At 61.9% G+C, this 15,866-nt stretch overlaps 2 protein-coding genes across 2 annotated transcripts; one reads left to right on the top strand and one right to left on the bottom strand.

Moving 5' to 3' along the window:
• Positions 1 to 201: 201 nt before the first annotated feature.
• Positions 202 to 11,128, bottom strand: HNRNPUL1 (heterogeneous nuclear ribonucleoprotein U like 1). Its single transcript, XM_059718864.1, has 15 exons — positions 10,876 to 11,128; positions 8,894 to 9,028; positions 7,972 to 8,476; positions 7,439 to 7,512; positions 6,907 to 7,046; positions 6,525 to 6,624; positions 6,110 to 6,222; positions 4,817 to 5,083; positions 4,584 to 4,706; positions 4,123 to 4,251; positions 3,504 to 3,672; positions 2,796 to 3,143; positions 2,054 to 2,280; positions 1,189 to 1,353; positions 202 to 1,111 (listed from the first exon to the last, which is right to left on the bottom strand). Exons 1-15 carry the CDS (start codon positions 11,042 to 11,044, stop codon positions 989 to 991), a joined length of 2,787 nt encoding a protein of 928 aa, XP_059574847.1. The 5' UTR covers positions 11,045 to 11,128; the 3' UTR covers positions 202 to 988.
• Positions 11,129 to 11,612: 484 nt separating this feature from the next.
• Positions 11,613 to 15,716, top strand: LOC102577148 (phosphatidylinositol 4,5-bisphosphate 3-kinase catalytic subunit alpha isoform-like). The gene has a single exon (XM_059718863.1). The coding sequence runs from the start codon at positions 11,805 to 11,807 to the stop codon at positions 15,006 to 15,008; it is 3,204 nt and encodes a 1,067-aa protein (XP_059574846.1). The 5' UTR covers positions 11,613 to 11,804; the 3' UTR covers positions 15,009 to 15,716.
• Positions 15,717 to 15,866: the final 150 nt, after the last annotated feature.

Genomic DNA, 15,866 nt, shown 5'->3' with positions numbered 1-15,866 from the left:
GTGCCCGCCCCCCAGCTCCAGCCACGCCCCCCAGGTGAGGTTCCTGCCTCCCCCCCGCCCGCCAGGTGAGGATCCTGTCGTGTCCCCCCTTCCCGAGCCGTCCGGGCAGGTGGGAGCACACCTCTTCCCCCCGGCCCCAGCTGCCCCCCCCCCCCGGCGAAGGGCCCGAGAGAGAGAGAGAGAGAGAGGCGGAGCCCAGGGTAAAGTTCAATAGTCACTCTTTCTCCAAATACAAAAAGCCGGTACAATCCAACTCAACACGGAGCGTGTGCAAAGTTACAGAAACCGAGACATCGTATAAAAAAGTTACACATCGAAGTGGAGGTTGGTTTTTTTTTTTTGTGTTTTTTTCTCTTGTTCTCACCTGAATTGAGCGGATTGGGGGGGGGGGGACGGGGCCGAGGAAGGGGCTGGGGTGACCTTGGTGAGACAGGAACAGCTGCTGACCCACAGTTAAGGGAGACGGGGAGGGAAATAAAAGTCTAAAAAATAAAGGAATCAAAACTGAACGGGAAGGAGGGGCACGGACTGATGGGAGAAGAGCCACGCGCCGGCCTGGGCTCCGCGCGGGTCCCAGGGCTTCAGAGCTGATGGATTAAAAACACCTCCGGGGACGGGGGCAGGAGGAAACGGGCTCTGCGGTGGGGCCGCAAAGGCAGGGGGAGCTCGGAAAGTCTCGCTAGCTGGGTCGTGGCGGCGGGCGGGCGGGCGGGCGGGGGGGCTCTAGGAGTCAGGCCCTTTGCTACTGTTAAAGTCTGGACCAGGGGGTCCCCGGCCGGGGTGGGGTCCGGGAGCTAAAACCAGGGCGGGGAGGGAACTAAAAAGAAAGGAAAGCGGGTGGAAGAGGCGAGACGCATGCGCTGGGCGGCGGAGGGGACGAGGCCGGCGTCAGGCCTATCGGAGGGGTGGGGAGGGCGCCAACCCTCCCCTGCCCCCCCGGCGGCGGTCTCGGGCCGGCTGGTCGGAGGCCGGGGCGGCGGGGCTGGGCTCACTGGGCGCTGGTCCCTCCCTGGCTGCTGCCCGAGTAGCTCCCGTAGTCGTAGTTGCCGTAGTAGGGAGGCCACTGGCTCTGGCTCTGGCTCTGGTAGTACTGGCTCCACTGCTGGGCGTACTGCGGGCAGAGCGGGGCATCAGCGCCGCCGGGCCCCCGCCGCAGAGGGGGGGCCCGGGCCCCATCCCCCCACCTACCTGTTGGTACTGGTTGTAGTTCTGCTGATTGTAGGGCTGCGCTGGCGGCGGGGGCGGGGGCTGGGGGTAGCTTTGGCTGTAACCGCTGTAGCTCCCGTAGCTGTAGCTGGGAGTGTAGCCGCCCTGGCTGTAGCCCCCCTGGCTGTAGGGCTGGCTGTAACTCGGCTGTCAGGGAAGACAGAAGGTCCCACAATCACCTCTGGGACCCCGGGGCGAGAGGGGGGCAGGTTTGGGAGGCAGGGAGGGTAACTTTCAGTAGCCTATGCGTGTGGAGTGCCCCCCCCCTCGTGTAATGGAGGGGGAAGGACCCAGCCCTGTCCCGCTACAGCAGACAGACCCCTGGAGTGGGCATCTGTGGGGGGTAAGGGGGGGGGGGTCAGGGCAGAACAGCACTGTCCTTGGGTAATGGGGGCAGGACTGGGAGGATCAACCCTGCCCCCACCCAGGGATGCCAGGGCACAGCAACGAGGCTGGGGGTCGAGGGACCCTCCCCCCACGGCCTCTTACCAAAGGGGGAACCTATTTCAGCAAGACCCCTGTGACCCCCGGAAAGGGGAGACCCGCTGAATGCCACACCCCCACAGTTGCCTCCATTTCAGTGCAACGCCACTGTCCACCCTCACCCCCACCCGGCTGCACTCCAGCACCTCAATCACTTGGGCATCAATCACCCCCTGCCCCACCCCCAGTAGGATGGTCCCTGCACATGGGAGGTGGAAGCTGGAGCCCCCCCAGTGACCAGGCCCCAGGGGGACGGAGAAGCAGGAGGCTGGTTGCTAAGCAGCTGTTGCCACAGCCACGCTCCTTGGAGGTGCCCAATGGCAGTGGGGCAGGAAGCTCTGCTGCCCCCCGCCCCCCGCCATACCTGCTGGCCCTGGCTGTAGGTGGGGGGCGCCGTGCTGGTGTTGGTGGGGGCCACGGTGCTGGCGCTGACACTGCTGCCACCGCTGGCTTTGTAGGTGCTGGGTCCGCGGGCAGGGCTGTAGCTGCTCGGGGGCTGCGCGTTGCGGCTGTAGCTGCCCCGGGTGCTGGTGTTGTTGTCCCTGGTGTTGTTCCCCCACCGATTTGGGGTGTAGCTGCCCCGGCTGAAGCCTGGCAGACAGGGCAGGGAGGGCTCAGATGACTGCAATCCTCTCCCCACATCCCCCCGCCAGGGCAACAGTAAGGGATGTCATGCCCACCCCGCCCCACAAGAGGAGGTGCTCAACCTTTTGGCCTGGCAGGGCCTTATGGGCAGAGCCCAGGCTATCTGCAAGTCAGGTCCAGCTGCTGGCCTCGATCCTGCAATCTGGGGGGCAGCCCAGCCCTGCTAGGGGCGGCACTATTAACTGCCACTGCCCCCCTACTGCCAAGTGCCTGACCCATGGAGAGTCCTATGGGCCAGAGGTTGAAGGCCTCTGCTCTATGGAGCCCAGTGCTGCCCACAACGCAGGCTGGTCCCTGCCCCCCCACACTGGGGGTGGGCATTAATCTGCCCCTGCCCCAGCCCCAGGGACCCCAAGCTTGGCACAAGGCTTCTTCAGCCCCGCAAAATCACCCCACCTCGGCACACAGCTGAGTCGCTATGACCAACCCCACCCCCCACCTCCACTGGGGCCCAGCCTCACCTCCACCACTGCCAGTGCTGCCCCCAGAGCCGCCGCCACTGCTGCCGCCACTGCCACCGCGGAAGCCCCCCCCGCCCCCACGGGGCTGGAAGGCGCCACGGGCCCCGCCCTGAGGGCCGCCGCCACTGCTGCCACCACCACCACGGCCCTCAAAGCGCTGGAAGCCGCCGCCTCGGCCCCGGAAGCCGCCCCCTCCAGGTCGGGTGTCAAAGCGCTTTTCGGGAGGGGGCCCGGCGCGGCGGCCCTCCTCGTTGTACTGCTTCACCAGCACCTCGGCCTCGGCGCGCTGCAGCTCCACGTACACCACCGTGTCCAGGAAGTCGCCCGCCTCGGGCAGTGTGAAGTTGGCTTGGGGGAGCGGAGAACAGGAGCATCAAGCAGCTGCCCCCCACCCCAGCTTGTCCCTGCTCCACCCCCCACCCCCTTGTGTCAGGGGGTGGGGATGAATGAGGACCCCATGGCTCCCCCCCTTATGGGGATGGGAGCCCTGGAGCAGGGGGTGTTTGGACAGAGCTGCCCCCCACCTTTGGGCATAGGGACAGTGGGGATGGAGGGGCAAGACAACAGGGGAAGGGGGGCATGGATGCCACTCAGCGACCAATCTCCACGGCAACACTCAAGCTGCATCCAAGGACCAAGCCCCCAGGTGCCTGGTTTGGAGGGGGGGGAACAATACGAGGCTGCCCCCAGCATGGCCTGCGGCCCCACCTTTCATTTCCAGCACAGCGTGGTCGGGCACATCCTTGCCCTCCTCATCCGTGCGCTTCACGGTGCGGTCATTGAGGTCATCGTCCGTGGGGCAGATGACGATGGCCTTGCGCTGGAAGCCCTCGAAGGGGCGCATTTTCCGCCGCTGGGCTGAGCCGTACACGTTAGTCTGGGAGGAAGTGGGGAGGGGGGTGAGCGGCAATGTCACTCGTTCCACTCCTCCTCTGCAACCACTTCCCCATTGACTGCTCTGCTTTCTGTTCCCTGCCCTGGGCCTCCTGTCCCATCCATTCCTCTGCTTTCTACTCCCTGCCCTGGGTCCCACGCCTCATCTGTCACTGCTCTGGGCTCCCTGCCCCATCTGCTGTTCTGCTTCCTGGCCCTCTACTGCTCTGCTTTCTGCTCCCTCCCCTATCTGCCCTGTGCCCCACGAACAGGTTACCTGTGTCGTGTGGGGCGCAGGTCCTAAGCTGGCAGCCCCCAGGGGTGCGTAGTTCCCCCCCTCTCCCAACTCTCCTCCAGCCCTCTCTCTCAGGGGGACACCAGCAAGCACCCTGCTGCATGCAGTGGCCCTGCCATGGTAAAGGCAGGGGACATGCACACACACTGCCCCATGTACCTGGTCCAGGATGTAGTTGCGCTTCTTGCGGGCAGCGATCTGGATGAGGCGGTTGAGGCACTGCGTGGCCTGCTGGATCAGCACGTCCCAGCGCCCTGCGTAGTTGCGCTGGCGCCGAAGCCCCATCACCTGGCAGAGAGGGAGCGGGGAAAGGGTGTCACAGTATGGCTTGGAAGCAAGGGGGGAGCGTGGGTGCGGCAGGTGGCTGGGGGAAGGGGCAGGGCTAGGACACCTGGGTCTGCTAGCCCAATCTCATGGCTAAGATGCGACTGGGAGTCAGGGTGCCTGGGTTCCACTCCAGCTCTGGGAGGTGAGTGGGTCAGCGCACAGCCACCAGGATGCCTGGTTTCCACCCCCAAGAGATCCACCCCACACCCCTCAACTCCGCCTTGAGGTGGGAGCTGCCTGCAAGTGGCAGGGGGAGGAGCCATGCAGAAGACCCCGCCCCTCCCGTCTCTCACCCGCATTTTGTCCATGATGGCGTTGGTGCCCAGGATGTTGTACTTCTTGGAGGGGTTGGCAGCCGCATGCTTGATGGCCCACGTGGTCTTGCCAGCAGCGGGGAGGCCGACCATCATGAGGATCTGCAGGGCAAGCCCGGTCCGTTGTGAGGATGGAAAGTGAGGCACGGAGATGCCAAGGGAGTCCAGGTCCCCAAGCTCACACCTCTTCCAAACCCTCACCCCCAACCTACCTCGCATTCGGCCTTGCTCTTGGGGCCCACAGTGCCACGGACACGGTCGGCCAACGGCAGGTGCTGGATGAAGGTGAAGCCGGGCGGGACGGAGAAGTAGGTGTCATCGCGTTGCCCGAAGTTGAACTCGATGGCGCAGTTCTTGACCAGGACATGGGGGAAGAGGGCCTGGCCGCCCAGCGCCTCCTTCCGCACCCGGTAGGCCACGCCCAGCCACTTGCCGTTCTTCATGAAGGACAACTCCACCTCCTCCCCGCACTCAAAGTCCTGGGGTTGGGGGGATGGAGCTGTCAGTGCTGGTCACAGAAAAGCAGGGCTAGAAGGGACCCCCAGAGGTCGCATCCAGCCCAACCCCCTGCCTGAGGCAGGAGAGACCCTATCCAAACCAGCCCAGGCACAGGGTCATAGAGAAGTTGGGCTAGAAGGGACCCCCAGAGATCACATCCAGGCTGACCACCTGCCTGAGGCATTTCTACATCCGAATTCATGTACCTACACCCAAACGAAGGCCTGTAAGTCAAGCTACAGGCCGTCTGCAAGGGCAGGAAAGAACTACAGTCCTGGAGCTGTGGAGCTGGAAGGGACCCCCAAAGGTGACAGCTAGGCTGACCCCTGGCCTGAGGCAGGATCAGCCCCATCCAAACCAGCATCAAACCTCTAAGCAAAGGACTGTCAGCCCTGACACCGCACCAGGCTTCGCACCCACCACGGCCCCAGGGAAGGCAGGGGGGCTGCGGCCGCCAATGTCCTGCTGCTGCCAAAGCGGGGTCACGGGCGCTGGACAGAGCCCAGGCTGAGGCCATGCCCCCGCTGCAGAGGAAGGCAAACCCCGCCACTGGAGGTGAAATCCCTTCCTGCCCCCAGTGCAGCGTGGGGCTGAGCCTGAGCCCAGGGGCAAGACCCTTTGGCCAGAATTCTGCCGGGTTGGTGCCAACAGGAGCGTTGGCACAGGCAAGGCCCCATCCCCAGCCTGGGCTGAACCAGCACCTCTGGGGGAGGCTTAAGGTTGCTACAGATAACCCCCCAGGGCTGCAGCTGCCTCCTGGGTTTGAGGTTCCCCCTCCAGGGGCCCCACAGACCTGGCCTATGCCCCCCAACCCCAGGACTATGTCTTGAGCCATGGCAAGGTCCCATATGCCAGCTCGGCCTGGGGGGTTACACCCAGGTCAGGACTATGCCTTGAGCCACAGCTCAGTTCTGACAGTCAGGACGCTCGGCCTAGACTCTGGTGCCCTCCAGTGGCTGCCCCAGGCAGAGCGAAGGGGGGGCTTGTGGGGGTGGGGGTGCCCTCACCGCGAGGCAGGCGATGACGTCGTTCTCAGTGAAGGTCTCGCCGTAGTTCTCGAACTTGCAGTTAGTGGACTTCTTGCCAGTGCCGCCATAGCCGTAGGAAAAGAGCTCCTCTCCTGCCAAGGGAACCGGGGTGACCCAGACGAACCCCTCCCGCCATGCCCGTGCCTCACTTTCCCTGACCTGGCCCTGAGGCAGGAGTAGAAATGCCAGGACCCAGCAGCCGGCCTTATGTGGCTCCCTCAATTGAAGGGGCCTTGGGGGGGAGGGGGGGATGACGACGACACTGCCTGTGCCCCAACCCTAGAGGCCAGCTCAGGTCAGGCCCAGCGCACGGCCCTCCCCACCCCGCCACCCCAGACACTCTGGGGTAGGTCACAGGGCCTCGCGGTGTCTGCCCTAGCCCCGTGCCCCTTACCCAGCTGCGTGCTGCAGGAGTCCAGTGACCAGCCGATGCGCACCACGTGGGGGTCCGGCTCCGTGGAGGGCAGGTGCTTCACCGAGATCTCTTCGTTGACCTGAGGGCAGGGGAGGTGGCTTGAGAATCCCCCTCTGGGCCCCAGGTACCAGGGGCAAGGAGGAAGTTGGGGTTAAGGTGGGGGGAGGGGCTGAATGAGGTGCTTTGACCCCAGGGAGGAACATCAGAGTGTCCTGGATGGGTTTGGGAGCCAGGGAGAGAGGCAGGGAAGAGGTTTTAACCCCAGCCAAGCCCTTGATATCTATCTAGGCATCCTGGCAGCCACAGAACCCACTGTGGTCCGAGGAGCTGAGGGAACGTGGGCCCACCCCCCACCCCATACCTTCATCTCGTAGCAGACACGGCCCTGCCGTACGCCATAGGTGGCACGGGCACCTGACCACAGGTAGGCGAAGCCCTCAATGGTCAGTGGGTAGCCGCTGTATCGGTCCCGGGCTACTTTGAAGTGCAGGTCGCAGTTGTCTGGGGAATGGAGGTGACGTGGAGGTGAGGCAGGGCATGGCTGCGCTGTGGCCAGCCAGGGGCATGAACCCTGCCCTTCCCTGGCCGGCTAGCCTGATCCCGGGGGTCAGACAGGACTAGGACCCAGGATGCCTGGGTTCCATGCCTGGGTCTGCCAGCCTGCTCTCGTGGATAAGACATAATTGGGAGCCAGGAAGTGCCTGGTCCCATCCCCGGCTTGGGGAGGTGAGTTGAGCCCATGCTGGCATGTTACACATGTGAGAAAAGAAAGCGGGACAGAAGCCCCCAGAGAGCTCCAAGATCCTGGGCCTGTAACCCCAGGGCTATGGGGGAGGTAGTGGTGGTGGTGGTGGTGGTGCGCGCTCCCCCCCAGCAGCACTGCTACCACTCACATGTGTCGATGGCCACAAGCGTCTCATCGAAGTCCTCCTCATCGTCCTCTGCAGGCGGCTGAGGTGACCGGCCCCTGTGGCAGAAACAAGGGGGGAGGTCACGACTCAGCGACTCCCTGATATCCAGTGAGTTACTAGGCAAAGTGTTGGGGGGACCAGGGTACGTGTGTTTAAGGGGCTCCTTTCCCTCTCCTCCAATATCAAGATGCTCACACATATTAGAGGCGTGCGCTAGCCCCAGCCAGCTGGAAAGACAGCATTTGCAAACATGGGAATGTCCCCAGGTCAGGGGGTGTGGGGGGGGAAACGGCTCCGATGAGAGCTGAGGCCAGGCTGTTGGCAGCACCTGGTGTCATGCCAGCTGATGCCCTGGCACTGCACAGAGGCTGGTAGCACTGCAGACAGGTGAGAAACTGAGGCATGGAGTGAGTGGCAACTGGAGCTGGAATCAAGCTGGGGGGTGGGTACACATTCCCCAGCTTCCCCAGTGCAGGAACCCCTGGACCGGGCTGAGAGCCCGCGACCCCCCTCACCTCTTGTCTTCCCGGTGCTCATAGTAGCCCCTGCCTCGCGGCTCCTCGTATGGCCGCTTACGGCCCTGTGGCTGTGGTGGTGGCTGCTGCTGGGGTGGCCTGGGTTGGGAGGCATCAGGCGTGCTGTAGCTGGTGGGAGGCGCGTTGAAGGCTGGTACAGGGGTGCTGTAACTCGCTGGGGGCGCGCTGTAGCCAGGGGCAGGTGCACTGTAGTTGGCCGGTGGGGCGCTGAAGCCAGAAGGAGGGGCGCTGTAGCCAGGAGCAGGGGCGCTGAAGCCTGGTGGGGGTACGCCGTAGCCAGGAGCAGGTGCAGTGTAGCCAGCTGGGGGCACGCTGTAGGCAGGGGCAGGGGCACTGTAGCCAGAGGGGGGCATGCTGTAGCCAGAAGGGGGTGGGTTGTAACCGGGGGGTGGTATGTTGTAGCTGGGGGCTGAGGCGTTGTAGCTGGGGGGAGGCAGGTTGTAGCCGGGGGTGGGGTCTTCCTGCTTGACTTCCGACTTCATCTCTGTGCACAGAAAAACAGGCGGCGTCAGGGGGCTGGAGAGGCTGGGTGCAGCCTGACAGCGATGCCTCGACAGCCTCAGACACTCAGTGAGGTCTTTGAGGGTGACAGGGGGGTGGGGGGGGGTCTCTCCAAACTGCTGCAGGGGGGTGGGCAGGGCAAGCTCAGGGAACAAGGGCCAGGCAGGGCTGGTGCTGAGTTCAAGGGATACTGGAGAACCCAACACTCGAAAGCCCTAAGTGGAGGCTTCTCAAAGGTGCCAAGTTGGGGGCAGGGAACCATGGGGCAGCTGCCAGGCAGGACCCAGCCCACATCTCCCCATGGCCAAGGAGACTCCCAGGGGCAGGGGCCAGGCACCTGTGGGACCCCCCGCCCCACCAATTCCCGCCAACAAAGGCCCCTTGGCGGGCTGGTCCCTACCTGGGTGCAGGCCAGGATGCTCCGTCTCTGTTGGCCGCCGCTCGTAGCTGGACTCATTCTCCTGCCTGACGGCGCCATGCTCAAAGGACTGGTAGCCCTGGTGGTCGCTCTGGTGAGTGTTGCTGTCGATGTCGTCTGCGCAACAGAGACGTGGCTTAAGACGGGAACCGGTAGGGAGCTGTGGGTCCCGCTCACTGGGGCGGGGTGCGTGGAGCTGCACTGGAGGCTCCAGCACAGAGCGCGGTGCGGTTGGCAGGACAAGGGACCGGCCAGGCATCACCGAGGTCCCTGGGGGTGTTTCCGGGCAGGGAAGTTTGGGAGTGATGCTCATCAGGGCTGGGAGCCAGGGGAAACCCAGCAGAGGCAGGATCCAGCTGCCTGCCTGCTCCCCCAGCTGGTGTGGCCAAAACCCACCAGACCCAAAAAACCTGCAAGCAAAGCAAAGCATCCAGCAAGGCAGCAGTGAGGGGTGTAGGCCCCCCGATACCAGGGATCCGCCGGGAGGGAGGTGCCGGGGTGGGGGGGGCGGCGCAGAGACACAATGTCACCAAAGCAGCCAGGGGGTGATCGGCTCCCCACGGCAGGAAAAGGGGACGGAGACGCGGGACACACACCAACGCTGGCCTCGAGGGGCTGCCAGCGCACAGACCTCCCAGCACAACCAGCCCGGCTCGAGACAGGAGCAACAGCTGAGCTGTGCCGGGGAGCCCGGTCCCCAGCGCGGAGCTGCACCGGGGGGCCACATGCAGCCCCCCCGCCGGACTCTGGGCAGGCACCCGACTTTCAAGCAGAGCCGTCGGATCCATCGCCCCGGGGAACTTTCTGCCTCACGCCGCCACCTCCTCCACAAAGCCCGGAGGGCACACCCGCGAGCTGAGGCGCCCCAAAGGTGCCTGGAGACCAGCACAGGACACAAACGGGGCACCTCAGCACCCCCGGGCTCATCTCCGGAGGACCTGCCCTGGCGTTCCCCTCCCGGAGCCGCACGGCTCCGTATGGAAACGAGCCATGCAGCCGGCGAGCCCCTATTGCCAAGGCCCCTGAGGCCGGCGTGCGCTCCTCTGTGCAGGCAGGCAGCGTGTCGCGTCCCACCACTGCTGCAGCTAAGGCTGGGGGGGCCCCCAAAAAAGTCCTGGCTCCCAGGGTCTTGAGTGGGTTCAGCACTCCCACGGCACAAAACCAGCTCGGCCGGGAGGCAGCTCCGCTACGGGATGGGGGAGGCAGACAGAACGTGAGCAGGACAATCCCCACCGCATGCCCGGGCAGGTCCGCCGGGCCGGCCCTCTGCAGCAGGGTGACGGAGCAGAGCCGCGATGCCGTGGGCTGCCCCGGCTCCTGTCCCGCAGGGCAGCCTGGGGGCCCGGTGGCCAAGGCCCACAGGAAGAGAGCGCGGGTGACCCTTTTGGGGTACCTGGCCCCCACCACAGACTTGCAAGTCAGAGCTTGTTGCTGGAGGTGCAGCAGGGCGGGGGGCACAGCACAGCAGCGCTGGGGAGCTCCCCCCACCAGGGGAGATGCACCAGGAGACCAATGGTGGAGCTGCACCAGGGGGCCTGTCCCACCACGGAGATGCACCAGGGGCCAATAGTGGAGCTGCACCAGGAGACCCAGTCCTCAGCGCGGAGCTGCACCAGGGGGCCAATGACGGAGCTGCACCAGGGGGCCCAGTCCCCAGCGCGGAGCTGCACCAGGGGGCCAATGACGGAGCTACACCAGGGGGCCCGGTCCCCAGCGCGGAGCTGCACCAGGGGGCCAATGACGGAGCTGCACCAGGGGGCCCGGTCCCCAGCGCGGAGCTGCACCAGGAGGCCCGGTCCCCAGCGCGGAGCTGCACCAGGGGGCCAATGACGGAGCTGCACCAGGGGGCCCGGTCCCCAGCACGGAGCTGCACCAGGGGGCCAATGGCGGAGCTGCACCGCGGGCCCCGGTCCCACCACGGAGGTGCAGCGGGGCCAGTGGCGGAGCGGCTCTTGCCCCCTTACAGTGTCCGTCGGGCGCGGGGTCGCCGCCGCCGGGCCCGCGTCGCGCCTCCTCGGCCTCCAGCGCCGCCTGCAGCCGTTCGGCAAGCTCCGCCTTGAGGCCGCGCGTGTCCAGGCCGCGGCGGCCCAGCTCCTCCTTCAGCTCGTTGACGCGCAGCCGCCGCACGTCCATGGCCCCGGCCCCGCGGCCCGGCCTGGCCCGGCCCGTCACTCCGCGCGCCGCCCGGCCATGGAGCCCCCGCCGCGGCCCCGGCTCAAAATGGCCGCCCTCGCCCTCCTCCTCCCTCCCCGCGCCGGGCCGCCTTGCAACGCGCGCCGCCATTGGCTCCGCGCGCCGGCCCGCCATGTCACGCGGCTCGCCATTGGCTCCCGGCCGCCGCCCGCGGTTCTCCCGCTCGCTCTCGGTTTGTCACGGGGTGCCCCATTGGGCCGGGGCGGCCGCGGGGTTGTTACGGGCCCGGCGGTTGGCTGGAACCCGGGTGACGCTTGGGGGGAAGCGGCGGGGCGGGATTGACAGCGAAAGAGGCTGGCAGCGGACCAATCGCAGCAGGCGTCGCTCTTCTGCTGCGCTGGAGGGCGCGGAGGCGCCTGGGGTGGGCGGGGCCAGTGTTAGCACGCCTCCAATTGGCTGAGCTGCGGCGAGGCGCCTGGTGGGTGGGGCCAGCGTGCTAACACGCCTCCTATTGGCTGTTTGGGTGCCTCCCATTGGCCGAGCCCTGCACGAGTTAAAGTTGTTTTTTTTTTTCCTTGCCCCTTTCCCATTGGCGGAGCCCTGGCAACCAGGGCTGAGGCGGGGTGTTAGCCTGCTCCCTATTGGTGCAGCCCTGCTGACACGTTGTCAGCCGCACTCTCCTTGGCTGAGAGCCATGGGCGCCATTGTGGGCGACGAGGGCACGCGGCCCCAGTCCTGAGGTGGTTGCCAGAGGGCGGCCATGTTGCCCGTGCCCTCCTGCGGGGACTGGTGGGGCGCCCGCACGATGCCGCCCACCGTCCTCCTCGAGTGCCTCCTTCCCAACGGGATGCTGGTGCCCCTGGAGAGCCCCCGCGAGGCCTCGCTGCTGTCCGTGAAGCGCCGGCTCTTCCGCGAGGCCCGGAAATACCCGCTTCCCCACCTCCTCCGCGACGCCGCCTGCTACGTCTTCGTGGGCGTCACGCAGGACGCCGCCCGGGAAGAGTTTTTCGACGAGGCGCGGCGGCTCTGCGACCTGCGGCTCTTTCGGCCCTTTCTCCAAGTGGTCGAACCCGCCGGCGACCGGGACGAGAAGATGCTGAACCGGGAGATCGGGCTGGCCGTCGGCACGCCCGTCCGCGAGCTGGAGGCGTCGAGGGACCCGGAAGTGCGGGACTTCCGCAGGAACGTCCTGAACGTCTGCCGGGAGGCCGCCGAGCGGCGAGGGGCCGACGCGCCTCGCAGCCGGGCTTTGTACGCTTGGCCTCCCCGCGTCCACGCGTCGCCTGAGCTGCCCCGGCCCCTGTACGACAAGCTAGACGAAGGGCAAATGGTAGTGGCCGTATGGGTCGTAGCCTCCCTGAATAACAAGCAGAAATACCCCGTAAAAATCAGCCATGACTGCGTGCCCGAGCACGCGATCGCCGAAGCAGTCAGGGCGCAAACACGAAGCGCGTCGCTGTCACCTGAGCAACTGAAACGCCGCGTCTTGAAGTACCAGGATAAGTACGTTTTAAAAGTGTGCGGCTGTGATGAATACTTGCTAGAAAGGTATCCTCTCAGCCAGTATAAGCACATCAGAAACTGCATCATGGTTGGCCTCGTGCCCAACCTGATGCTGATGTCCAAAGAAAGCCTGTATGCCCGGCTGCCGTCGGATAGCTTTACCATCCCGTCTTGTCCCAGAGGTGTTTCTACGCCTACCCCGTACACGAATGCAGAAGTTTCCGCCAAATCCCTCTGGTCTATAAACAGTGGTCTCAGAATAAGAATCTTCTGTGCCACGTACGTCAATGTAAATACACGAGACGTGGACAAGATATACGTCCGAACGGGTATCTATCACGGGGGTGAACCGTTATGCGACAACGTGAAAACTCGAAGGGTGCCTTGTTGCCGTCCGAGATGGAACGAATGGCTGTCGTATGACCTGTACGTTCCTGATCTCCCCCGTGCCGCTCGCCTTTGCCTCTCCCTCTGCTCTGTCAAAGGCAGGAGGGGTGCGAAAGAGGAACATTGCCCACTGGCTTGGGGAAACGTGAACATGTTTGATTACACGCACACTCTCGTATCGGGGAAAATGGCTTTGAGTCTGTGGCCAGTGCCACATGGGCTGGAAGATCTGCTGAATCCTATTGGCATGACTGGGTCCAATCCAAGCAAGGAAACTCCGTGTCTAGAGCTGGAGTTTGATAGTTTTGGCGGCCCTGTCAAGTTTCCAGACATGACGGTGATTGAAGACCATGCCAGCAGGGCTGTCTCTCTGGAACTCGGGTGTAACTACAGCCGTATGGAGCTGACTAACAGGCTAGCTAAAGGTTTTGAAGTAAGAGAAAGCGACAAAGAACAACTCCGTGCACTTAGCGCAAGAGACCCGCTTTCCGAAATCACTGAGCAAGAGAAGGACTTTCTTTGGAGCCACAGATATAGTTGTGGAAACATCCCAGAAATTCTGCCCAAGCTGCTTTTGTCCGTGAAATGGAACTCGAGAGATGAAGTAGCCCAGATGTATTGCCTGATAAAAGACTGGCCCCTAATCAAGGCAGAACAGGCAATGGAGCTTTTGGACTGTAATTATCCTGATCCTGTGGTGCGATCGTTTGCCATTCAGTGTTTGGAGAAGTGCTTGACCGATGACCAGCTGTCTCAGTACTTAATCCAGCTGGTACAGGTTCTGAAATACGAGCAATACTTAGATAATCTGCTGGGGAGATTTTTGCTCCAGAAAGCACTGACCAATCAAACAATAGGACATTTTTTCTTTTGGCATTTAAAGTCTGAAATGCACAATACAAGTGTGAGGCAGAGATTTGGATTGCTTTTGGAGTCCTACTGTCGCGCATGCGGGATGTACCTAAAGCACCTGCGCAGGCAGGTGGAAGCCATGGAGAAACTAACTCACCTTACTGATATTCTCAAGCAGGAGAAGAAAGATGAAGCACCGAAGGCACAAATGAAGTTTCTCGTTGAACACATGAGGCGACCAGATTTCATGGAAGCTTTGCAAGATTTTATCTCTCCTCTTAACCCTGCCCTTCGGCTAGGGAACCTCAGGCTTGAGGAGTGCAGGGTTATGTCCTCTGCAAGAAGGCCTCTCTGGCTAAACTGGGACAACCCAGATATTATGGCTGAACTGTTGTTTCAGAACAATGAGATCATCTTTAAAAACGGGGATGACTTACGTCAGGACATGCTAACGCTTCAGATTATTCGAATTATGGAAAACATCTGGCAAAAGGAAGGTCTTGATCTTCGGCTGCTGCCTTATGGCTGTTTGTCTATCGGCGACCGCGTGGGCCTTATCGAGGTGGTCAGAAGCTCTTATACAATCATGCAGATTCAGTGCAAAGGAGGCCTAAAGGGCGCGCTGCAGTTCAGCAGCCACACGCTACATCAGTGGCTCAAAGACAAGAACCAAGGAGCGGCGTACGACGCAGCGATCGACTTGTTCACGTGCTCCTGCGCCGGCTATTGCGTCGCTACCTTCATACTGGGCATCGGTGACCGTCACAATAGCAACATCATGGTGAAGGATGACGGGCAGCTGTTTCACATCGATTTTGGGCACTTCCTGGATCACAAGAAGAAAAAATTTGGCTACAAGCGAGAGCGCGTGCCATTTGTCCTCACGCAAGATTTCTTACTCGTGATTAGTAAAGGAAACCAAGACTGTACCAAAACGCGGGAGTTTGAAAGGTTTCAAGAGATGTGCTATAAAGCTTACTTAGCAATTCGGCAGCAGGCCAATCTCTTCATCAATCTCTTCTCCATGATGCTCGGCTCGGGCATACCGGAATTGCAGTCTTTTGATGACATTGCTTACGTTCGAAAGACGCTCGCCTTGGACAGAACTGAGCAGGAAGCTCTGGACTATTTCACAAAACAGATGAACGATGCTCACTACGGCGGCTGGACGACAAAAATGGACTGGGTCTTCCACACGATAAAGCAACATGCCTTGAACTGAAGTGAAAGCAAAGAGGACCAAAACCAATAGCCAGCTTTTAGGGCTGCGCCGCTAACACCTGTTGGATTGGAGTCACACAAACCACGAATGACGTTAGAAGTTATAGCAAGAACAGAGGCAGTTTTCCAAAGGGCTTCACACACGTTTAGTAGGCTCTTTAACTTCATGTTATGCTTTAAACCCAACAAAAGGGTTTGGAAGTTTTTCCTGTTTCTGGTTTTTTGATTAAAGGATCATTTGGCAGGAGGAGGAAGAGTGCCAGCATCAGAGGCCGTCCGTGACGTGCTACAGCAAGAGCTCTGGTTCGGGAGGTGGAGACAACACCGCGTTTCTAATGAGTGGAAAGGGAACTTCTCGTTTCCCTTGGCTATTTAGATGCTGCGTATCTGGAAGGAGAGGAGTTTTAAGGGCAGAACTGTTAAAAATAATAGCGAGGGAACCACAGTGCCTTTAACTGTATTCACACACATCCTGTTTGGGGTTTAACTGAACCTTTTCGTTCTGGGGGCTGTTGTCTGCTTGGTTTTTGAAAGCAGTGTGAAATACGCCCGATACGTACCAGGTTTTCCCCTGGGCCGTATTTGTACAGGGGGAAATAAAACATCCTGGTGTTCGCTTCGGGCTCGATTGAATTGAACGTGAACTGAACAGGCAATTTCACGCGTGTTCGGAGCCTAAAGACCAGTTATTAAAATTGTTTAATTAAAATGTATTATGTATTATTTATTAAAATAATCTTTCAATAATTTTTTGTATAAAAGCGATGGCTAGCATAGGAGCTATTATTAGTATATACTTTCAATATGGTTTGTCCCAGAGTTGCTCCTTTAATTTGGCCACCCAGTTCTAGCTGTCCAA

Source organism: Alligator mississippiensis, chromosome 15, assembly GCF_030867095.1.
Source record: "Alligator mississippiensis isolate rAllMis1 chromosome 15, rAllMis1, whole genome shotgun sequence".
Classification (NCBI taxonomy): domain Eukaryota; kingdom Metazoa; phylum Chordata; order Crocodylia; family Alligatoridae; genus Alligator; species Alligator mississippiensis.
This window is presented reverse-complemented; position numbering and strand designations above follow the sequence as displayed.

Coding starts and splice junctions, on each gene's coding strand:
- HNRNPUL1 (XM_059718864.1), bottom strand. CDS start 11,044: ATGGACGTGCGGCGGCTGCGCGTCAACGAGCTGAAGGAGGAGCTGGGC. Junction 9,029..10,875: donor CCCCGCGCCCGACGGACACT/GTAAGGGGGCAA, acceptor TCTGTTGCGCAG/ACGACATCGACAGCAACACT. Junction 4,707..4,816: donor AGAGCAAGGCCGAATGCGAG/GTAGGTTGGGGG, acceptor CTTGCCCTGCAG/ATCCTCATGATGGTCGGCCT.
- LOC102577148 (XM_059718863.1), top strand. CDS start 11,805: ATGTTGCCCGTGCCCTCCTGCGGGGACTGGTGGGGCGCCCGCACGATG.